The sequence below is a fragment of the Schistocerca americana genome, chromosome X (assembly GCF_021461395.2).
Source record: "Schistocerca americana isolate TAMUIC-IGC-003095 chromosome X, iqSchAmer2.1, whole genome shotgun sequence".
Lineage (NCBI taxonomy): Eukaryota > Metazoa > Arthropoda > Insecta > Orthoptera > Acrididae > Schistocerca > Schistocerca americana.
Genome location: NC_060130.1, coordinates 596,775,470 through 596,800,143, shown reverse-complemented (window position 1 = coordinate 596,800,143; position 24,674 = coordinate 596,775,470). Strand labels below are relative to the sequence as shown.

The 24,674-nt window shown below is 41.0% G+C and overlaps 1 protein-coding gene across 2 annotated transcripts in view; it reads right to left on the bottom strand.

Moving 5' to 3' along the window:
• The window catches only part of LOC124554978 (elongation of very long chain fatty acids protein AAEL008004-like), a 338,538-nt gene that overhangs the window by 84,110 nt on the left and 229,754 nt on the right, over positions 1–24,674 (bottom strand). For both annotated transcript variants that reach the window (XM_047128717.1, XM_047128716.1), the window contains exon 3: positions 16,862–16,983. In XM_047128717.1, coding sequence (XP_046984673.1) covers positions 16,862–16,983 — 122 coding nt within the window. The remainder of the gene's footprint in view (positions 1–16,861; positions 16,984–24,674) is intronic.

Below are 24,674 nucleotides of genomic sequence, written 5' to 3'. Positions count from 1 at the left end.
GAGAGAAGCAAGATCTGTGTTGAATGAAGGCAAAATTCAGGGGAATATCCGATCTGTGGGTATTATGGGTCTGGCAAACCCAGGTCCCCAGCTGTTAGTAGCTTTGTTTCCGATTTTCTGCTTTCAGTGCTACTATCTATCTATTACTATTCTATATCTGTCAGTATAAATGATAATCTCTTACTATAGTATGCGTGCTGTATGAATATTTTAAGATAGGAGAACTCTGAGAAAGGAATGAGGAAGTTTACAATCTTGAAAACAGGATGCGATAATACGATTGTTTAACCATTGGCTTCCCAATATGCGATGATATGTTAATATTGAAGATATATGTCTTTTTTGGTTTGTGTAATTTACGTGTCCCTGAAATATTATTGTGGTAGTCAAATACGAGCAGTTTTTCAGCAAATGGAGAATGGAACAGAAATATGGATCCTTTCTGTAGTCTTGATTGATGTTGAGCCAAAGCCTGAAAAATTATTCTGCGTTAATACTTGTCCTAGAAAAGCGACGTTTATGTGTTTTGCTGATGCTGTGAGCATTACAGCTTACTGTTTTCGCTGGTGCGGGATGCACTGCAGCCTATATGATTTGTACTGAGGAAATTTCCCTCTTGAAGGTAGAGGAAGATTAAATAATTTTGATTATGGGACCGAAGGAAAGCTTGGTTTAAGGTAATAAGGATGAAGCAAAACATTTGTCATTTAAACTACAGGAGGATTCGGATCTTTTGTGTCTGTTGTAAGTTCAATATGTTAAGATGAAACTGTTTTACAGAATAGAGGAGACCACAATTTTGCCATTCATGAGAAATGAATCCAGAATAACCACCACAGGCGAAATAACTGATTTGGAAGCGAAAAGTAACTTAAAGAAGGAACGAAATGGGTAAGAAAATGTAGTATAACCTGTATAATGAAAATATTTTTACCCTTCTCAGAGTCATATTCGGATCTCCGGGCGGGGACTACTCAAGAGGACGTCGTTATCAGGAGAAAGAAAACTGGCATTCTACGGATCGGAGCGTGGAATGTCAGATCCCTTAATCGGGCAGGTAGGTTAGAAAATTTAAAAAGGGAAATGGATAAGTTAAAGTTAGATATAGTGGGAATTAGTGAAGTTCGGTGGCAGGAGGAACAAGATTTTTGGTCAGGTGATTACAGGGTTATAAATACAAAATCAAATAGGGGTAATGCAGGAGTAGGTTTAATAATGAATAAAAAAGTAGGAGTGCGGGTTAGCTACTATAAACAGCATGGTGAACGCATTATTGTGGCCAAGATAGTCCCAAAGCCCATGCCTACTACAGTAGTACAAGTTTATATGCCAACTAGCTCTGCAGATGATGAAGAAATTGATGAAATGTATGACGAGATAAAAGAAATTATTCAGGTAGTGAAGGGAGACGAAAATGTAATAGTCATGGGTGACTGGAATTCGTCAGTGGGAAAAGGGAGAGAAGGAAACATAGTAGGTGAATATGGATTGGGGGGAAGAAATGAAAGAGGAAGCCGCCTTGTAGAATTTTGCACAGAGCATAACTTAATCATAGCTACCACTTGGTTCAAGAATCATAAAAGAAGGTTGTATACCTGGAAGAATCCTGGAGATACTAAAAGGTATCAGATAGATTATATAATGGTAAGACAGAGATTTAGGAACCAGGTTTTAAATTCTAAGACATTTCCAGGGGCAGATGTGGATTCTGACCACAATCTATTGGTTATGAACTGCAGATTGAAACTGAAGAAACTGCAAAAAGGTGGGAATTTAAGGAGATGGGACCTGGATAAACTGAAAGAACCAGAGATTGTAGAGAGTTTCAGGGAGAGCATAAGGGAACAATTGACAGGAATGGGGGAAAGAAATACAGTAGAAGAAGAATGGGTAGCTCTGAGGGATGAAGTAGTGAAGGCAGCAGAGGATCAAGTAGGTAAAAAGACGAGGGCTAATAGAAATCCTTGGGTAACAGAAGAAATATTGAATTTAATTGATGAAAGGAGAAAATATAAAAATGCAGTAAATGAAGCAGGCAAAAAAGAATACAAACGTCTCAAAAATGAGATCAACAGGAAGTGCAAAATGGCTAAGCAGGGATGGCTAGAGGACAAAAAATGTAAGGATGTAGAGGCTTGTCTCACTAGGGGTAAGATAGATACTGCCTACAGGAAAATTAGAGAGACCTTTGGAGAGAAGAGAACCACTTGTATGAATATCAAGAGCTCAGATGGCAACCCAGTTCTAAGCAAAGAAGGGAAGGCAGAAAGGTGGAAGGAGTATATAGAAGGTTTATACAAGGGCGATGTACTTGAGGACAATATTATGGAAATGGAAGAGGATGTAGATGAAGATGAAATGGGAGATAAGATACTGCGTGAAGAGTTTGACAGAGCACTGAAAGATCTGAGTCGAAACAAGACCCCGGGTGTAGACAACATTCCATTAGAACTACTGATGGCCTTGGGAGAGCCAGTCATGACAAAACTCTACCATCTGGTGAGCAAGATGTATGAGACAGGCGAAATACCCACAGACTTCAAGAAGAATATAATAATTCCAATCCCAAAGAAAACAGGTGTTGACAGATGTGAAAATTACCGAACTATCAGTTTAATAAGTCACAGCTGCAAAATACTAACGCGAATTCTTTACAGACGAATGGAAAAACTGGTAGAAGCGGACCTCGGGGAAGATCATCAGTTTGGATTCCGTAGAAATGTTGGAACACGTGAGGCAATACTAACCTTACGACTTATCTTAGAAGAAAGATTAAGAAAAGGCAAACCTACGTTTCTAGCATTTGTAGACTTAGAGAAAGCTTTTGACAACGTTAACTGGAATACTCTCTTTCAAATTCTGAAGGTGGCAGGGGTAAAATACAAGGAGCGAAAGGCTATTTACAATTTGTACAGAAACCAGATGGCAGTTATAAGAGTCGAGGGGCATGAAAGGGAAGCAGTGGTTGGGAAAGGAGTGAGACAGGGTTGTAGCCTCTCCCCGATGTTATTCAATCTGTATATTGAGCAAGCAGTAAAGGAAACAAAAGAAAAATTCGGAGTAGGTATTAAAATTCATGGAGAAGAAGTAAAAACTTTGAGGTTCGCCGATGACATTGTAATTCTGTCAGAGACAGCAAAGGACTTGGAAGAGCAGTTGAACGGAATGGACAGTGTCTTGAAAGGAGGATATAAGACGAACATCAACAAAAGCAAAACGAGGATAATGGAATGTAGTCAAATTAAATCGGGTGATGCTGAGGGGATTAGATTAGGAAATGAGACACTTAAAGTAGTAAAGGAGTTTTGCTATTTAGGGAGTAAAATAACTGATGATGGTCGAAGTAGAGAGGATATAAAATGTAGACTGGCAATGGCAAGGAAATCGTTTCTGAAGAAGAGAAATTTGTTAACATCGAGTATAGATTTAAGTGTCAGGAAGTCGTTTCTGAAAGTATTTGTATGGAGTGTAGCCATGTATGGAAGTGAAACATGGACGATAAATAGTTTGGACAAGAAGAGAATAGAAGCTTTCCAAATGTGGTGCTACAGAAGAATGCTGAAGATAAGGTGGGTAGATCACGTAAGTAATGAGGAGGTATTGAATAGGATTGGGGAGAAGAGAAGTTTGTGGCACAACTTGACTAGAAGAAGGGATCGGTTGGTAGGACATGTTTTGAGGCATCAAGGGATCACAAATTTAGCATTGGAGGGTAGCGTGGAGGGTAAAAATCGTAGAGGGAGACCAAGAGATGAATACACTAAGCAGATTCAGAAGGATGTAGGTTGCAGTAGGTACTGGGAGATGAAGAAGCTTGCACAGGATAGAGTATCATGGAGAGCTGCATTAAACCAGTCTCAGGACTGAAGACCACAACAACAACAACAGAGTCATCTGTGTGATTAATTCTTGTGATAACGTAATTTTAGATGAAATTTTCTTACTGTTCTATGTGTGAATATATGAGTATGATAAATGTATAATTGCGAGTCTCTTATCAGGTGTGTCAACTGGTATAAATGTTTTGACGTGTAAATAACCATTGTTCTTTTTACTGTGTATATTTAAGGAAAGTTTCTCCATATTTATTATGTGACAAGACATATGCGGGGAGCGTCAGGAAGAGGACGAATTAGAACAATGTTGTAGTGGTGTAAACACTTTGTTGAAGTAGCATTGTAGTAGTTTGTTGGATTAACTAGTAGTGGATAGAAGTAGAATTTTGCGTAATACATGTTTATGGGTAGTTAGTTTGTAGTATAGACAACAGTGTGCATGTGTGTGTGTGTGTGTGTGTGTGTGTGTGTGTGTAAATAACATGTGAACCCTATGCTGCCCTGACCTATACTTGCACAAGGCATAATCCTATTCATTTTAGTGAATTAATAAGTAGCATTTGATTTATTAAAACGGAAGTGAACCACATTAGTGATGTGGATTTAGATATTATATTGTCAGTTCATTTAATTTTTATTTTTATACTGTCAAGTCATTTCACTTTTATTTTTTTATATTGTCAAGTCATTTAACTTTTATTTTTATATTGTCGATTCATCTAACTTTTTTTATTTAAAAAAAATTAAGTCTCACTTTTGTTCTTAAAAATTGTGAAAGACAATACTAAGTGGTATTATGTATGACATTTTGTTATCACATAACTATGATGAACAATTTCTGTGAATGCAGTTGAGAACGTGAAAGCGAACCAGCTAAACTCTTACGAGACAGCGGGAGCAGCGAGGAGGAGGGCTAGTTGTAAACTGGTGGGTTTCCCAGCAGGACACACTGTCAACGGGGCCACTTCGGGAGCGCGGTCAACCACAAAAGAAGGGTACGCGGCAAACACTTTCCCTTGCACCTGGAGCTAATGGCCGGCCGCACCAGTGCGACTCTCCGTGGAGGCGATGACCTGAGATGGCCGAGCGGTCCACCGCGTGGAAATCCATCTGCTGGCAACGCACCACACGCACGCGACCGTGACGAGACGGCCGCGGTGAAACGACAAAAGACAGAGGATAAAGGGGCGTGGAGCCTTTTGACAGGTACTGTCCAGAGAAACTTGCAGACGCCAACGACGCCTATCGACATTTCCTGACGGATGCCTACTGTCAAGCGACAGTAAATCATGGTTCGATGTTCTCTGGTCGCTAAGGGTGGCACAAAGAAGAGCCATTAAGTGTCATCCTTGCCCAGGAATATCAAACCGGCGAGCCAATTGAGGATAACTCAAGAATGTAACAACACAAGGGGCGTGGAGCCTTTTGACACATACTGTCCAGAGAAACTGGCAGACTTCAACGACGCCTATCAACATTTCCTGGCGGATGCTCACTGTCAAGCGACAGTAAATCATAGTTCGATGTTCTCTGGTAGCTAAGGGTGGCACAAAGAAGAGCCATTAAGTGTCATCCTTGCCTAGGAATATCAACCTGGCGTGTCAAACGAGGATACTGCACGAATTTGACGACACAAACATGGAACCAAATCGAGATGTACGTGACACGGGCCACCAAGAGAAACTTCATGAGAGGGCACAGATGGCGGGATTGCACGCAACAGATGGACAAAAATCCCTACTGACAGCTGCGGCGACGAACCCCCCCCCCCCTCCCCTTATACTGTGCCTCGGAATAGTGGAACTACTGAGTGTGTCAGTGAACAGTGATTATATGCTTCTTAGTCCAATGCATATACGTGTGTTTCTGTCAGAGAAACTCTGACTCGTGTGTTTTGCAGGAGTTCGATTTATTGGTGTTTATTAGACTGACTCTTGTATTTTGCAGGTGTTTTATTTATTGGTGTTTTTTTTTAGACGTTGACTATTGTACTTTCAGAGCTGTTTTATTTCTCAATGTTTGTTTGTGTGTGATGTATTAGATTTGTGATATTTTGTTTCGTAAATTCATTCCTGTGGCACTGCTTCGTTTATCAGTCAGATAGCTATTTATGCTCATTGGACTGTGATCGATTAGCCTTTTCATGGGGCATATTTATAGTGAGGAACCCCTTAAGGGTAACAATCACATAATTAAGTCTAGTTTCAGTATAATGACACAGTGATCATTGTTTGTTAACTAACTGAAAGATAGTAGAGTGATTAAATTAGTGCCACAAAGTTATTTTTATTCTACAAATTATTAGTTTTATAAGATATAGAAGTTTTTTGTGATAACCACTTTGTAAAACATGTTTTTTTCTTTTATCACTTTTTTTGCTTTTGCGGATTGTGTATTGTAATGTTCTGCTTTATAATACTGATGTTATTTTCATGTTCTTTTTTAATTGCTGTGGCACCTTTGCTATTTTCATAAATTTTACTTGTTAACAAACAGTCATAAATTTTCCTGTGATCGGTTGGCTCTTGCAATGAGCATAAACTGGTGAACTCCATAAGGGTAACAACCAGAAATTGTTTTCATATTAATGACACAGGAACCATTGTTTTTAGTTGCTGACCGAATTAGGTCTACACTATCTTCGAAATAGGTGTCACAGATTGTTTTTTTCTCTTTGAAATTGGTAGATTCTAAAGATGTGTTGAAATTCTTGTGTTTTAGCAAGTAGCTGGTGACCTTTTACCTTTTCTTTACATTTTTGGTTTAAGTTGGGTGTGAGAAGCCTGCTTGGGAATGTCCTAGCATGGCCAGAAAATTCCCTGCACAGTCTTTTCCCGGAGCGTTGGGGTGGTGGAGCTTTGACAATGCCAGCCACTCGTGCTGGCGAAATGTCAGTAAACTCATTAGATGAACGTCGGCCGAAGAACCCGAGACAGAAGCCAATAGGCAGTTTGTCAAAAGCTGTTTGTCAAAAGCTGTTCACTTGAATACATACACACATTTGAAACAGTTTTTCTAAAGCCCTTATGACAGACCACATATTAACACGTAGCTCCATTTACAACAACCGTTGTATACAGTAAGACCAATCGGCAAGCATCCGACAGCATGCGTCTTAAATGTTCCAAAACGACGCTCTTAAGAACCGGATTTTCCGGTGCTCATACCTGGGGTTCTATAGGTGATAAAATGTAAGGTTTTGAATAGCTCTTAGGCTAGGGACAATTTGTATAGCCAACAGAAGAATCGTCTTACTGTCACTATATTACAGTACAGGGTCAAAGTATGAATATTACACACTTCTTCCCGCTTAGGCAAATGGAGCAAATCGGTTGGTTCTTTTTACATTTGATGGGACTTATGGTGGCACCATTAGTTCATGCGTGGTTGATCGGAAAACACGACAAAAAGTGTTTTTCAACTAAATTTTCGCCGTCCCCAGGGAACCAAAACCCTGCTAAGGATTACAAGATGGCTGAAATTTTTACAATATATTCCTAAGGTCCTGGTCTCGAATATCTATGAAAATTTTGATAATAACTTTACCGTTTCCAAGATACAGTGGTTGAAAACTACCCTGCTTTTACCCCTAAAATCCTGTATGAGGCGAAATCTAAATAATAAATAGCCGCAGAAAATTGCTCAAATTTTAACGGTGCATTTTTAGGCACTTATATAGAAGAGGCATCTCCTCGTTTCCGAAAATCTTTATTGACTACACCTCAAAAACTTGGCTACCAGAACTCAGCCGCGGATTCCGAGACGGCTATGCACTGTAAATGGATGTAATTTTTACAATATATTCGTAAGATCCCTATCTCGAACAATCTTGAAAATTTTCTTCATATCTTTCCGAAATACAGAGTCTGAAAGTTATCCTGCCTGTACATGTAAAATCCGGTTTGAGGCGAAAACGTAGCACGGAGAAATTGCTTCTATCGGAGCACAAAAAATGCGTACGTGTTCCTTTTTATTTAAAAGATTCTGACTGAAAAGTGGGGTGCCAACTGCCTCATTCTACCTTCGTTAGCACCTTATAATTTTTTTGCAAAAATTTTGGCATAGGAACATATTCTCGCTTTTGTATGCTGGGATATAAGAAGACAAAGGCAGAGGCAAAGTAACTGAAAAGCAATAAATACTGGAAGATAGTGGACAGTGATTGTGTATAGAAAGAGCGAAGGAGACGATGGCAGTGTGGGAGAAAGAGAGGGACACAGTGGCAGAGGAACGTAGTGGGCAATGAAACAATAGTGTTAGGGAAAGAGTGAAGGAGACAGTGTCGGAGGGAGGGGGGGGGGGGGGAGGGGAGGAATAAAGAGAAAGTAGAGCTGGGTGAGAACCAGTGATAATCAGAGCAGAATATATGACAATGAAAACGAGGTAGGGAGAGACATTAGTATGCCAAAATTTTTGAGAAAATGTTGAAGGTTTTGAGGACGGTAGACTGAGGCAGCTGGTACCCCATTTTTCCCAGTCTAAGTCTTAAATAAACAGCACCATATCTGCATTTTTTGTGCTCCGATAGCAGCATTTTCCGCTGGTAGGAAATACTTTGTGGTATAGGCCTATCTGCTTGCTGCATATAACAATGGAGCCTGAGATAACAGCCCCACATTGCGATGTTTACACAACGATAGCTGGTGTCTGGCACAGTGTCTTTCAAAATCAGTACATTTGTCGGATACTTAGACAAAAAGTTTCAACGCTAACGTTAACAAGCGTTGTCACTGTACTTTTCTTTTCAATAGTTTTGGCATGCCACTAAAAATCATAAATCGTTTCATTAAAAAAATCTCTACTTGCTTCAATAACTTGGTTGAGAAAAGATTCAAGTGTGCTAATCATACAGCAACATTACGTTCCTCTCTGCGAACTGTAATTTCCCAAAACCTTTGATCAATATATTGAACCGTTCACGAAATAAAAGAGGTGTTACGTCTCACGTGACGCATCCTCTATGCAAGACGTTGTCTGTCGGTGGGCGTGTGTTGAAAAGTACACGATATGGTGGATTCTTTCTGCCAGTAAGGTACAATTCAGACTGGCGATGGTATCCGCGTGTACGCGAAATATTTTCGTGGGATGAAGCGGGGGCCCTGTTGTGCCTTAACCATCACTTTAATGTCAACGATTCTTGGACCAGGTGGCAAATCACATGGAAGAACTTCCTTTTGTCATGGTCTTGAGAGCTTTCTCTCTCTCTCTCTCTCTCTCTCTCTCTCTCTCGCTCGCTCTTTCTCCCCAACACTATCGCTATCTAATTAAATTGCTCGTGAATATATATATAAGTAACTTTAGACGAGAAAACAGGCACAGTCAGATATACAGATTGACGAACGCTCCACATTCCATTAAAGGATGATAATCTAGCTAATTTCTCCACTTAAGGCGTAATAAACTTGATATAAGACAAGATAAAATTTTCTGATGATCTCATTGTCGACAAGACGTTAGCCCTCACGAAACAGGAAAGAATCAAACTTCTAGATCAAAAGAAAGTAGCGGTGTTGAGACTTACTTTTCTTTTTCCGCATAGAACAATTACGCAGAACGAAAATTGCCGGCAGCCCAGCTAATCAGCAGGAGCGTCAGTGTCACATTCCCTGTCGCTTAAGGGCATCGTTTGGGTTAAAACCGTGTGCCTCGAACGATAATTTCTCGTGGCAGCGCGTCTAAAAATGCATTGCAATTTGTGAAGCCTTTCTGGCGATCACGCAAACTGTATGAGTGGAAAAATATAACTCACTATTTGCAACACTCGAGAGGGTTGGGTTGGGTTGTTTGGGGAAGAGACCAAACAGCGAGGTCATCGGTCTCATCGGATTAGGGAAGGATGGGGAAGGAAGTTGGCCGTGCCCTTTCAAAGCAACCATCCCAGCATTTGCCTGGAGCGATTTAGGAAAATCACAGAAAACCTAAATCAGGATGGCCGGACGCGGGATTGAACCGTCGTCCTCCCGAATGTGAATCCAGTGAGCTACCACTGCGCCACCTCGCTCGGTCCCACTCGTGAGGATCCGAAAAGAAAATAAATGCTTCTGTACTTTTCATGGAAATAAAGGATAAAAATAAATGACTTTTAATTTTGATATTTATTTATGTACTAAGTTATACTCCATGTGGATCGGTTTTCGTCGTTCCTCCCACACAATAGAAAGATGGTAGTCTGAGAAATTAAATATAGATTATCGCTCTAAATAAAATTGTTTCTGCTCTTCATAGTTCGTTTATTATTTTGGAAACGGTTACCAGATACACAAGATATCCGGGGACGAGTCATTTCAGTGAAGGAGGTGTGTGTCAGACGGAACAGATATGATGTCAAAGGCAGCCAGTTATAAAAAAATGGTTCAGCTTTATGAAATTAAGTTTAAAAATAAATCGAGGTAAATTGTATTGGTGGCGGGTTGTCAAGAGTATGGTACCAAGTTGTCAAGAGTGTGACATACTTTCACGTTTCGTATTCTTTTCTTGTGCGTGTACGCTTTTGTGGGCGTAGTAAAAGACTAGGAGATATAAAAGTAAGTGATAAAACACAATCCTGTAGTTTTAAATAGTAAGTTAATGAAAATTTTCTGCCAGGAACAAATCTCATAACAAAATATGTATGATTTTATTGACCACTGATGATTCCTAGTACGAATAGGTGAAACTTGTTTGGTTAAAAGCAAGGTAAATATTCAGTTACATTAGACAAATAATATTTATTCTTATATACCTCATAAACATAAAAAGGTAGCATCTGAGGAAAAATGTTAGCAAGCGTTAGCAATAATGTAGGAAGTGTTAGTTACCGAGATCTGACCGACTGTCACAATCAGTAGATATAGTGGAAGCAGGAGACAGTGCCAGGCCACAAACAATCTGTTCTTAGGACCTCTCTTGCATTACAGACACCAAAAAGTTCTGTAGATGATACCTTACACAAAAGTGTGCTGTTCCATAAGATGTCGTTGTTGTGATCTTCAATCCGAAGACTGATTTTATGGAGCTCTCGACGCTACTCTGTCCTATCCAAACCTCTTTATATCCAAATAACTACTGCATCCTACATCCATTTCAACATGCTTACTGTATTAGTTACTTGGTCTCCCTCTGCAGTTGTTACGCCGCATCCCACTTCTTTCCAGAAGTAAACTCAGGATTTATTGATGACTCTGAATGTATCCTATCAACCGATGCCATCTTCTAGTCAATTTGTGCCACAAATTTCTTCCCCCCCCCCCCCCCCCCCCCCCCCCCCAATTCTATTCAGTACCTCATCATTAGTCACGTGATCTACCCATCTAAACTTCAACATTCTTCTGTAGCTCCATATTTCAAGAGCTTTCGTTCTCTTCTTTTCTAAACTGCTTAAACAAATTTCTCTTCTTTCGAAACGCTTTTCTTGCCATTGCCAATGTACATTTTATGTCCCCTCTGTTTCGGCGATCATCAGTTATTTTACTGCCCAAATAGCAAAACTCATCAACTACTTCTAGTGTCTCATTTTCTAATCTAATCCCATCAGCATCGCCTAATTTAATTCGACTACATTCCATAGCCGTTATTTTACTTTTGTTAATGTTCTTTTTGTATCCTCCTTTCGAGATACTGTCCATTCCGTTCAACTGCTCTTCCAAGTCCTTCCTGTCTCCAACCTCAATGTTTTTTTCTTGTCCATGAACTTTAATGCCTTCTCCTAATTTTTCTTAGTTTTTTTTTTTTACTTGTTGAGCGTACAGACTGAAAAACATTGGGGATAAGGTTTGCCTTTCTTTAACCTATATTCTACGATAAGTAGTAGCGTCAGTATATAGTTCCAACATATCTCTGGCACCCGAACTGATATTGCCCGAGGTCAGCGTATATCAGTGTTTCCATTTTTCTGTAAATAATTCATGTCAGTATTTTGCAACCATGGCTTATCAAACTGATGGTTCTGTAAAATTCGGCCGGCCGCTGTGGCCGATCGGTTCTAGGCGCTTCACTCCGGAACCGCGCTGTTGCTACGGTCGCAGGTTCGAATCCTGCCTCGGGCATGGATGTGTGATGTCCTTAGATTAGTTAGGTTTAAGTAGTTCTAAGCCTAGGGGACTGATGATCTCAGATGTTAAGTCCCATAGTGCTTGGAGCTATTTGATTTTCGGTAAAATTCACACCTACCAGCACCTAATTTCTTTCCTGGAAATGTATTACAGTTTAAAATCAGGTTCCGAAATCTCTGTCTAACCATTATATAATCAATCTGAACTTTTTGGTGTCTCAAGGTATTTTCCACGTATGCAATCCTCTTTCATGATTCTTCAACGTGGTGTTAGCAATGACTAAATTATGCCACGTAACAGGCGGCTTCACCTTTCATTCCTTTTTAACAGTCCAAATTTTCTTATTATTTTTCTTTCTCTTCGAAATACACTCCCCCATGACAATTAAATTTTCCTCTCCCTTAATTGTATGAATAATTCCTTTTATCTCATCAAGCGTGCGAAGTTCTGTCCGAGCTTCGTCCTACATCATCTTCATGTTTCGATACAGCTATTCAGACAAAATGCTATCCTTGTTATCGGAACTAACCTTCATTTTTCGCACCAACCGACCTGTCATGTTTGAGGTGTACCGACGTAAGGTGCACATTTGGTATCCAGGCACCCTTTGGAATTTGGTACAGAATATCAGAGGTAACCCAAAAGTAAATATCTGTTATCTTCCTTTCACATGACAATATTTGTCCTGTTACTTTTCTCCTTGGAATGCATCTACTCATCTCTTTTTCATTTTGAGATGGTTAATTGTTTACTGTTCGAAGAACGCCGTGATTTATCGCTAAGATCTGCATATAAAGTTTCCTTATTCAACAAACAGTTTCGTGCCACAGACCATCATGGGATTCATGAAAACATTTAAAACATCATACTAGGGGCTAAAATCAATGGCGTCAGATAATAAAGTCCGTGAATTCATCGCTGTTGTCAAACAGTAAGAAATTACGTCGTCAGTCATACAAATGTGCTAAACACTGCACTCATTCGTAAACAAGTAAACCGTTAAAATAACATGACTGTTAATACACTACTGGAAATTGAAATAAGAACACCGTGAATTCATTATCCCAGGAAGGGGAAACTTTATTGACACATTCCTGGGGTCAGATACATCACATGATCACACTGACAGAACCACAGGCACATAGACACAGGCAACAGAGCATGCACAATGTCGGCACTAGTACAGTGTATATCCACCTTTCGCAGCAATGCAGGCTGCTATTCTCCCATGGAGACGATCGTAGAGATGCTGGATGTAGTCCTGTGGAACGGCTTGCCATGCCATTTCCACCTGGCGCCTCAGTTGGACCAGCGTTCGTGCTGGACGTGCAGACCGCGTGAGACGACGCTTCATCCAGTCCCAAACATGCTCAATGGGGGACAGATCCGGAGATCTTGCTGGCCAGGGTAGTTGACTTACACCTTCTAGAGCACGTTGGGTGGCACGGGATACATGCGGACGTGCATTGTCCTGTTGGTACAGCAAGTTCCCTTGCCGGTCTAGGAATGGTAGAACGATGGGTTCGATGACGGTTTGGATGTACCGTGCACTATTCAGTGTCCCCTCGACGATCACCAGTGGTGTACGGCCAGTGTAGGAGATCGCTCCCCACACCGTGATGCCGGGTGTTGGCCCTGTGTGCCTCGGTCGTATGCAGTCCTGATTGTGGCGCTCACTTGCACGGCGCCAAACACGCATACGACCATCATTGGCACCAAGGAAGAAGCGACTCTCATCGCTGAAGACGACACGTCTCCATTCGTCCCTCCATTCACGCCTGTCGCGACACCACTGGAGGCGGGCTGCACGATGTTGGGGCGTGAGCGGAAGACGGCCTAACGGTGTGCGGGACCGTAGCCCAGCTTCATGGAGACGGTTGCGAATGGTCCTCGCCGATACCCCAGGAGCAACAGTGTCCCTAATTTGCTGGGAAGTGGCGGTGCGGTCCCCTACGGCACTGCGTAGGATCCTACGGTCTTGGCGTGCATCCATGCGTCGCTGCGGTCCGGTCCCAGGTCGACGGGCACGTGCACCTTCCGCCGACCACTGGCGACAACATCGATGTACTGTGGAGACCTCACGCCCCACGTGTTGAGCAATTCGGCGGTACGTCCACCCGGCCTCCCGCATGCCCACTATACGCCCTCGCTCAAAGTCCGTCAACTGCACATACGGTTCACGTCCACGCTGTCGCGGCATGCTACCAGTGTTAAAGACTGCGATGGAGCTCCGTATGCCACGGCAAACTGGCTGACACTGACGGCGGCGGTGCACAAATGCTGCGCAGCTAGCGCCATTCGACGGCCAACACCGCGGTTCCTGGTGTGTCCGCTGTACCGTGCGTGTGATCATTGCTTGTACAGCCCTCTCGCAGTGTCCGGAGCAAGTATGGTGGGTCTGACACACCGCTGTCAATGTGTTCTTTTTTCCATTTCCAGGAGTGTATAACATGAATGAGTGCACCATTTTGCACATTTTTTACCATTTGAGAACAGCGACAAATTCATGGATTTTATTTTTTGACGATACTGATTTTATCGCTTTGTGTGATGATATTAATATTTTTATGATCCTGATGGTAGACAGTGGATCGAACTGGTTTCTCAATCAAGAATTTCCATGAGCAGCTTTTGGCGGTAAATTAGACGTTCTTCAAATATTGGGAGCTGTGGGGTACCACATTCTTAAAATGTTTATTGTTCCTCAGATGCTTGAATGGGACTGAGGATTTATTTTTGAAATAGACAGTGAACTTTCTCATTGGAGTTTGAAAGATCACATCGTTCAGCAGACGACTTTTCGTTGTGATGGTCCGAAAATTTTGTTTTCGCGCTCTCCCATGATAACCTCATTAGATGTGTCGGAAATATTAAGTAAAATATCTTGAAAATTCTTGTACTTGGTCCTGAAAATCTTAACGATCACTTTATACAATAGTTTCATTCAAAATTCTTTGACATTCAGTATCCACAGTTATTGTATCGAACTCCCTTGCACTGTAGACTAATGCACGGACTACAAGTGAATTTTGATTCTGAGGGTCATGTACTGCCGAAGGATAACAGGAGGAAGTTTTTCATGTTTGCTATTAAACCCGATGACATATTCAACACTTTTGTATAATCTCTATCATGTACACAGCAAATATTAATGATTTGTGTAGGCTGGGTAAAATTTTCAGACATTTTCTTATCTTTTGTCAACATTCATCTGGTTTCTATTTACATTGAACAGCCAAAGGAACTGGCACACCTGCCTAATATCGTGTAGGGTCCCCGGGAGCGCTCAGGAGTGCAGCAACGCAACATGCTATGGACTCGACTAAAGTCTGAAGTAGTGCTGGAGGGATCTGACACCCTGAATCTTGCAGGGCTGTCCATAAATCCGTAAGAGTACGACGGGGTGGAGATCTCTTCTGAGCAGCACGTTGCAAGGCATCCCAGATATGTTCAATAATGTTCATGCCTGGGGAGTTCGGTAGCCAGCGGAAGTGTTTAAACTCAGAAGAGTGTTCCTGGAGCCACTCTGTAACATTTCTGGACGTGTGAAGTGTCGCATGGTGCTGCTGGAATTGCCCAAGTCCGTCGGAATGCACAGCGGACATGAATGGATGCAGGTGATCAGACAGGGTGCTTACGTACGTATCAACTGTCAGAGTCGTATCTAGATATATCAGGGGTCCCATATTACTCCAATTGCACACGTCTCACGCCATTACAGAGCCTCCACCAACTTGAACAGTGTCCTGCTGACATGCAGGGCCCATGTATTTATGAGGTTGTCTCCATACCCGTACACGTCCATTCGCTCGATACAATTTGAAACGAGACTTGTCCGACCAGACAACGTATCTCTAGTAACCAGTAGTCCAATGTCAGTGTTGACGGGCCCAGGCGGGTCGTAAGGCTTTGTGTCGTGCAGTCAACAATGGTACACGAGTGGGCCTTCGAATCAGAAAGCCCATATCAATGATGTTTCGTTGAATGGTGCGCACAATGACACTTGTTTGATGGCCCGGCATTGAAATCTACAGCAATTTGCGGGAGGGTTGCATTTCTGTCACGTTGAACGATTCTCTTCAGTCATCGTTGGTCCTGTTCTGCCCGATATTTTTCCGGCCGTAGCGATGTCGGAGATTTGATGTTTTGCCGGATTCCTGATATTCATAGTACAGTCATGAAATAATAGTACGGGAAAATCCCCACTTTATTGGAGATGCTGTGTCCTATAGCTCGTGCGCCGACTATAACACCACGTTCGAACTCACTTAAATTTTGATGACGGGCCATTGTAGTAGCAGTAACCGATCTAACAACTGCGCTAGACTGTTGTCTTATATAGGCGTTGCCGACCGCAGCGCCGAATTTTGCCTGTTTACATGTCTCTGTATTTGAATACGAATGCCTATACCAGTTTATTTGGCGCTTCAGTGTACATAATTATCAGTTTCATAGACAGAACATTTTGTTAAAGTCTGAGATGCCTTTCAATATCAGTTTGTCGTACGCACATTTCCGTCACTTTAATTCGAATTAAAGCTTTATTTCCATTTCAAAAGGCTTGAGAACCAAGATGTTAATTTTTTAAGCTTATCTATTGAACAAAAGGCTATATAATGAACATAGCATTAATTTGTGCTTAACAATAGCTCTGTAGTCAGTTTTCTGTGCTCTATTAAGGTAATATTCAGGCTGTCATACATAGAACTACAATTTTCCTATTGTTGTTATAAAGGTGTCGAATTGATGTCATTATTGTCCTGTCAATTGCCCTGTTAGTTCGCTAGAAGGGAACCATATACTTGTCTGTTCGACTAATACAACGTTCAAGGACGTCAGGCAGTAGAACAATCGTATTAAAAACTATAATTCTTTTGTGAAGTGAGCAAAGACAGATATGAAGCTGAGTCCGCAGACATAATTCGTGTGGCCGTAGCTTTTGGCATTGTCGGCAGCAGCGCACTACGAAAGGCGTGTCATGCTTGGGATACTCACCGCTGAAGGCGTGGACGAGCCGGTGGTAGCGGTCGACGGCCAGCCGTACCAGTGACGTCACGTTCGACGCCTCCTCGCATTCTCCGTCGCAGAACAGGGCCGCCAGCGTCCCCGTTTTCAGCCTTCAAAGAAGAGGAATACTATTTCAGTCAATGTCGTCAAGGCTGTAGAAATTTCTCTCTGCTTTGCAGTTTAGCATGCGTTATAGAACACTATGAAAACTCGTATCGTATGCAAAACAGCAGTGCAGTCGTCAATCGATTTCCTGCTCCAAAAATTGCGATTGGGATGAACCAAGTTAACAAAGGAAACATTAAAATTTTGAAATAAGCTGATCACACTAATAACGTTGATGTTTAATGACATCAAAGTTGATTTCATAATTGAAAATGTAGATAATGTAAGCCGTTGTATTCTAAGTACATCCTTAGACTAAAACTTCATAGTAATAACAGATTACAACTTAACAGTAAATCTGGCAAAAGTGATGGACTAGGTAGTCCTCAGTTGCACCTATCATGTTTCTACGCAGTTATCAGATTGTCTCGTGGTACTGAGTATAAGAATCGTCGCATTTACAGTTAATAGATGACATTAATGACAAGTAAACAACTTATACAAAATTAGTGGACAGTAAAATACAATGAAAATCACTGTCATCACTACAGTACCAATGCGAAAAGCCGAATTTTGTAATATTAGTGAGCTATAGTATTCTTTAGTTGTCGGGGAAAGAGAAACTGAGATGCAATAAATTAGTGTTGTAAGATACATAAAAAACAATCACACGTGTCGGTAAGTCCTTTACATGTTTTGCTTAAATGATAACAATTTTATTTATTTTATTTTACACCTCCAGTTCCATAGGATCAAATTGCAGAGCAAATTTCCAAGGTCATGGAACGTGTAAGCACATGAAATTACTATAGAACAGTAATGATAGATAAAATAAAATATTTATTAATCCAGAGAAACGACAAGCCATAATTTTAAGTAAACGCAATTAACAATATAACACAGGAATCAGCTTAAGGAACCCCTTGACAGAATAGGAGTGACCCATGAGCAAACTCTTCAACTTGGATTTGAAAGCGTCTGGATTACTGCTAAGATTTTTGAATTCTTGTGGTAGCTTATTGAAAAGCAGATTGGATTTATGCCTAGTATTAACTGAGTCAAAGCTGCAAATTCTTGGGAATAAACTAATATTGTTAACATGAAATCACAGTAAAGAAAATATATATTGAGAGGCCAATATCAGAATACCCAGACTAATGAACAGGGGTCGACATGAGGTTCACGAAATTACACTACTTATTGCCAGAAACGCCCCTTTACGAGCCAAAAATTAGGTTTGAGGATGGGACGAGTTACCCCGAAATATAATACCATACGTCATAAGCGAATGAAAATAAGCAAAGTAGACTACTTTTCGTATCGAACTATCACTTACTTCAGATAGCGTTCTAACAGTAAAAATGACAGTAATCAGTCTTTGAACAAGATCCTGAACGTGGCATTTCCACGACAGTTGACTATCTATCTGAACACCTAGAAATTTGAACTGTTCAGTTTCACTAATTATATGCCAACTAAAACGTCAGGTTTTGGGGAATTATGCGTTAGAAACTGCAAGAATTGAGTCTCGCTGTGATTTACTGCTAGTTTATGGTCTACAAGCCATGACCTTATGTCTTGAACATCACTGTCTGAAACAGTCACACCGTTCCACACAACATCCTTTACTATCAAGCTAGTGTCATCAGCAAACAAGAATATTTTACAATCATGTGTAGTACTTGTAGGCATATCATTTTTATAAATAAGGAACAAGAGTGGCCCCAGCACTGATCCTTGGGACACCTTCCAGTTGATCGTGCCCCACTCGGACCTCACATCACAGCCATTCTCAATACTGTGGAGAGTGATCTTTTGCTGACTTTTATTAAAGCAAGAGGTGAACCGGTTCTGAGCTACTCCCCGTATTCCATAATTATTCATTTATTATTCGATATTTAAAACAAATATCAGTAGTGCAACAGGTAACGTAAAACAATTTCACTGCTCGTGAATGGAGATAACTATTCTTATATCTTTCAAAGCGAAATGCGATACTGTTCCGCAGAAATAAGAATTTCTGTGACAACCGAGATTTTTGATATTTAAAATGCTGATCACACATTAAATCACCTGGGGGATTTCTCTGAGGCTGTATTAATTTTTGATTATCTAGAAACTCATATTAGAATCGCGACGTATTGATGTCACTGAAGATAACTCTTACGTATGCAAATATTTGAGAATTAGCTTTAACTACTTTTCAGCTGTATGAAAAGTATGAGTTGTACTCTGTTAATTCGTTGTGTCCAGTAATTTACTATTACTATTAACTGAATAACTTTTGGTAGTGCCTGCAGAATGTGACTATAATATTAAATAAGAAATACTTTGCTAATTTTCTGCACTATTATGTTTATCTGATGACGAATTGGCTTTCGGCGTCTTAGGCCATTTTCAGGGGACAACTTTTACATTAATCTATTACCATAATTTATATTTTATTGAAGAAAGTTCATCAAACGCCGATATTTTGCCTTCTATTGGCTTACACGTACTTCAACGTAAAATCTCTATCTTCAGGGATGAAATATTTCATTCAGGGTTTCCATCGTCAACTGGTAAAGCAGCTACATCTGTATTTTATGGAAACCTGCTTCCCTCCTAAGGATATTGTAGATAAGGACGATGCACAAAAACTTAAGAGCGGTTTCAATGCTTCATTCATATCGTGCAACAACTGGATATGAGAATATGTTGTATGGAAAAGAGAGGAAAATCATCACAGACAAAAAGTGACGCAGATTTGCGTAAAATGATGTGCATGATTCATCATGCCATGACGGAGTCCACCAATTAAATATCTGATGAATGAAAATAAAACTTAAGCTGTGAGATAGATAATGGTCAATAATATACTGAAGTACAGGCAGTTGGCGGACTTTTATTAATAAAGAAACTAACAGGAATTCGTTAATAGTATTTCACGAAAATTTTACTTTCAGTTAGCGGTGACACAACTTTAACTGGATATTTATTTTATTTGCAAAAATTCCTCTCACTGATCGAGGAAACGAGCAGTGTAAGAAATTTGTAACAAAGCATTGTTGACGAGTGTCAGCGATTGATGCGCCTGGCACATATGCAACACATTTCACGTGTCATTGTTGGTAGCAGCACTTGCGAATCACTGCAGGCGAAGGGACTAGCTGTTCCATCGAGAAGTAACAACATAATATGCTCCTCAGTATGCGAAGGAAAGTGGCGAATCGTTGACATAATCGCCTTGAACTCGGCATATTGAGCTGCACCAAAGTCATCATTGACAGCGGCGGGGCGGAGAGGGTTATGATTGCAGTACTGTAATGCAGTTTTTCTAGTGCTAGAACGCAGCAGTTTGCTGTTTGCTCATTGCGGATCCTAAACAAAAGTACATGTGTGACGGAACTAGTGTGTAAGAGACATTAACAACACCGTCTTCATATACAAGAAATGAAAATGTGACGAGCATGCGCCGAATAATCGAAATCAGATGAAAAAATCAAGTACGAAATGTAAACATTTTCTTTTGTTCCTTCTTTTAAGGTATGAAGTGACCAAGCAGCGTTTTACTCAGTAAGGCGTATTTCAGGGCGGTCATCAAATTGCCCCACGTCAGTGGGATGGAGTGCTAGTCGCTTCCGTTTACAAAAAGAGGTGACAGAATGTCCGTCTCTTCCAGGTCACAAGAGCATATTTTAAGCTAGAACATTATGAGATTCATGGAGCAAAGGGATTATAAAAAGTCAGCGCGGGTTAAGGAAAAACCACTCGTGTGAAACACAGCTTGCTTTATTCGTAGACGATATTTTGCATGTAGTCAATATGATTCCAAAAAAATGATTCAAATGGCTCTGAGCACTATGGGACTTAACTTCTGAGGTCATCAGTCCCCTAGAACTCAGAACTACTTAAACCTAACTAATCTAAGGACATCACACACATCCATGCCCGAGGCAGGATTCGAACCTGCGACCGTTGCGCCTAGAACCGCTCGGCCACTCCGGCCGGCAATATGATTCCATCTTCTTAGTATTGTTAAAGGCGTTAGTAGCTGTAATTCATTGGTAACTAGTAACCAATGCAGATAAACAATTTATCAAATAGGGTACGTGGCACTAGATGATTCGGTTGTTGTTCTTGGCAGAAATACGACGCTGTTTATGTGAAACTCTGTTGGAAAAATCTTGAGGATCAGTCTTTGCCGAATACTGTGTAATAGTTCTATTGTTATCATAGTGTACATCACGTGGGGATCAAGAGAAAAAGATAAGAGAGATCAGGCTGGATGCAGAGACATACAGACACTCCCTTTTCTCTTACTTAATATGTGAGTGTAATACGACAGAAAAGGGACTTCAGAAAGTGAATTACACTTTATTGTGACAGGCCAAGTAGCTTTTATTGAATGCTGCATTACACTTCAAAGTGACACAGATACCTGACGCTACTTTGCAACGTAGTCATCGAGTCTCTGTAAAAAAACAATCGGAAATTTCTACCAATCGTTCAGTTCCTCGACAATAGAAAGCCGCTCTTTGATCATGTAGCCATTCTAGAACAGCTGTGTAAACATTCTCATCGTCAGAAAAACTGCGATTGCTGCGAATTGGCTCCTCGACTGCCTGGGTATTGTCGACTGTAGTCGGTGTCGATGGTCTTCCTTCCCGATCAGCATTACCGACATTACTGCGGCCTTAGTGAAATTGCTGGTAGCATTTCCTTATAGCTGGACGCGACTTTCAATTTGGTCCACATACCGTCAGAATTTCATGGTGAATCTATGAGCAGGTCAGACGTTTTGACCACAAGAGTCGTACTGTCCTGCGTGGTTTATCTTTTGAGTATGTTTCCCGTTCCGCCCCACTTCGTTCCCACACTGTGCTGCACCTATTATCCCTACCGCTGCAGAACGGTGTCTGCAGAAAACCGGGAGCATGCACTCTTTTCTGACAATACACCAGTCTTGTCACGCAATGGTCTTAACATGGAACGACATGTATAATTTACATTTTGAAGTCCCATCCAAGATACACGCTGATGTGCAGAACGAAAGTAACTTTATATAAAATGCATGTTTGTCCATCAGCTGTTTTTACTTTAAACCAAAACATCGATCGGGTTCAGCCATGGACCATCTTCACGGACAAAGGTTAAAATTTTTTAAGCCACAACATTACATTTGTCAGTATTTACATAAGTGTAGAGCATTATGTGTACACTTGGTATTAGTATGATTGCTTCTAAAAGTCCTGTGTAGTATACTGATATTCATGACATGCTCTACACATTATTTAAGCACTGACAAATGTAATGTTGTCGCTTAAACAATTTTAACCCTTATCCGGGAAGATGGTCCTTGACTGAAGCCGGCCGATATTTGGATTTAAAATAAAAGCAACTGATGGTAAAACATGCATTTTATACATTACTTAACGGTTGTAGATAGTCCCTTCTTAAAATGTTTGAAAGAAACACTCGCATGACATGTCAGTTGTAAGTAACATAGGTCGATGAAACTTGGACGGCACATAAAAATGGCTGGGACAGTATAGTAGAGAAGTTAACTGAAAGAAATACGCAATGAGACGAACAGAAAGAACACTTTTATTCAAAGACAATAATTACACTAGAATCACTGAGATTCATGTTGGTCCCCTGGATAATACAAAGGGCGTGACCTGCTTCTTAATGGGCCGGGAAATGCATGCTCTTCAACGTGCTCCTATGCCGGCCAGAAGACTAGTAAGGAGTTCTTGTGTTGTCCTCCGGTGCGGTTGACAGATGCTGGTTGGTCGTTGGAGTATGTGGACGTGGTGAAATACGTCTTCACAACGCATCCCACACGGACTAAATAGGATTAAAGTCCATTTGTCCAAATTAAGAATGTAAGTGTTGACCAGATGTGGTTTGAATTCAAAGAAATAGTATCGGCAGCAATTGAGAGATTTATACCAAATAAATTAACAAACGACGGAGCTGATCCTCCTTCGTACACAAAACGGGTCAGATAACTCTGGCAGAAACAACGAAATAAACATGCCAAATTCATGCAGACGCAAAATCCCCAAGGATGGTGGTCTTTTACAGAAGCTCGAAATTAAGCGCGGGCTTCAATGCGAGATGCTTATAATAGTTCTACAACGAAACTTTTGTCTCGAAACCTGGCAGAAAATCCAAAGAGATTCTGGTCGTATGTGACGTATGCTAGCGGCAATACACAATCAGTGCCTTTTCTGCGCTATAGCAATGGAGATACTATCGAATACAGGGCTGCCAAAGCAGAGTTACTAAACACGGCCTACCGAAATGCCTTCACAAAGGAAGGCGAAGTAAATATTCCAGAACTGGAACCAAGAACAGCTGTCAACATGAGTAACGTAGAAGTAAATATCCTCGGAGTAGTGAAGCAACTTAAATCACTTAATAAAAGCAAGTCTTTTGGTCCAGACTGTCTACCAATTAGGTTCCTTTCAGAGTATGCTGATGCAATAGCTCCATAGTTAACAATCATATACCACCGTTCGCTCGACGAAAGATTCGTATCCAAAGACTGTAAAGTTCCACAGGTCACACCAGTATACAAGAAAGGTAGTAGGTGTAATCCATTAAATTACAGGTCCATATCATTAACGTCGATATGCAGCAGGATTTTGGAACATACATTGTGTTCGAACATTACGAATTACCTTGAAGAATGCTACAGGTTGGAACCGCGCGACCGCTACGGTCGCAGGTTCGAATCCCGCCTCGGGCACGGATGTGTGTGATGTCCTTAGGTTAGTTAGGTTTAAGTAGTTCTAAGTTCTAGGGGACTGATGACCTCAGAAGTTAAGTCCTATAGTGCTCAGAGCCATTTGAACCATTTTGAACCTCGAAGAAAACGATTTAGTGGCACACAGTCAACATGGATTTAGAAAACATCGTTCTTGTGGAACACAACTAGCTCTTTACTCGCATGAAGTGTTGAGTGCATTGACAAGGGCTTTCAGATTGATTCCGTATTGCTGGATTTCCGAAGGCTTTTGACACTGTACCACGCAAGCGGCTTGTGAAATTGCGTGCTTACGAAATATCGTCTCAGTTATGTGACTGGATTCGTGATTTCCTGTCCAAGAGGTCACAGTTCGTGGTAAAACAGAAGTGATTTATGGCGTTCCCCAAGGTAGTGTTACAGGCTCTTTGCTGTTCCCTATCTGTATAAACGATTTGCGAGACAATCTGAGCAACATTCTTAGGTTGTTTGCAGATGACGCTGTCGTTTATCGACTAATGAAGTCATCAGAAGATCAAAACAAATTGCAAAACGATTTAGGAAAGATATCTGTATGGCGCGAAAATTGGCAGAGCTTGTACGAAAAGATGTAGGTGTCCGTTGTTTCCGCGCGCTGTACGAGGTTGGAATAATAGAGAATTGTGAAGGTGGTTCGATGAACCCTCTGCCTGGCACATGTAGACGTAGACTTAGATATCCTATTTTCCAAGACCTCCACTACCTCGCCCTTTTCGTTGAGGTCGCGCATTGTCACCCATAAAAACTATGTCAGGACCGAAAGCACACCTGAAAAGACACACGTGGGGTAGGAATACAGTGTCACAACAACGTTGACCGTTGAATGTGCCGTGTTCAAAGATCTGGAGGTCAGCACGCCAGTGCAACATGAAGCCTCCCCACACTGTACCTTCTGGACCATAAAAACTATCACCTTCGACGATT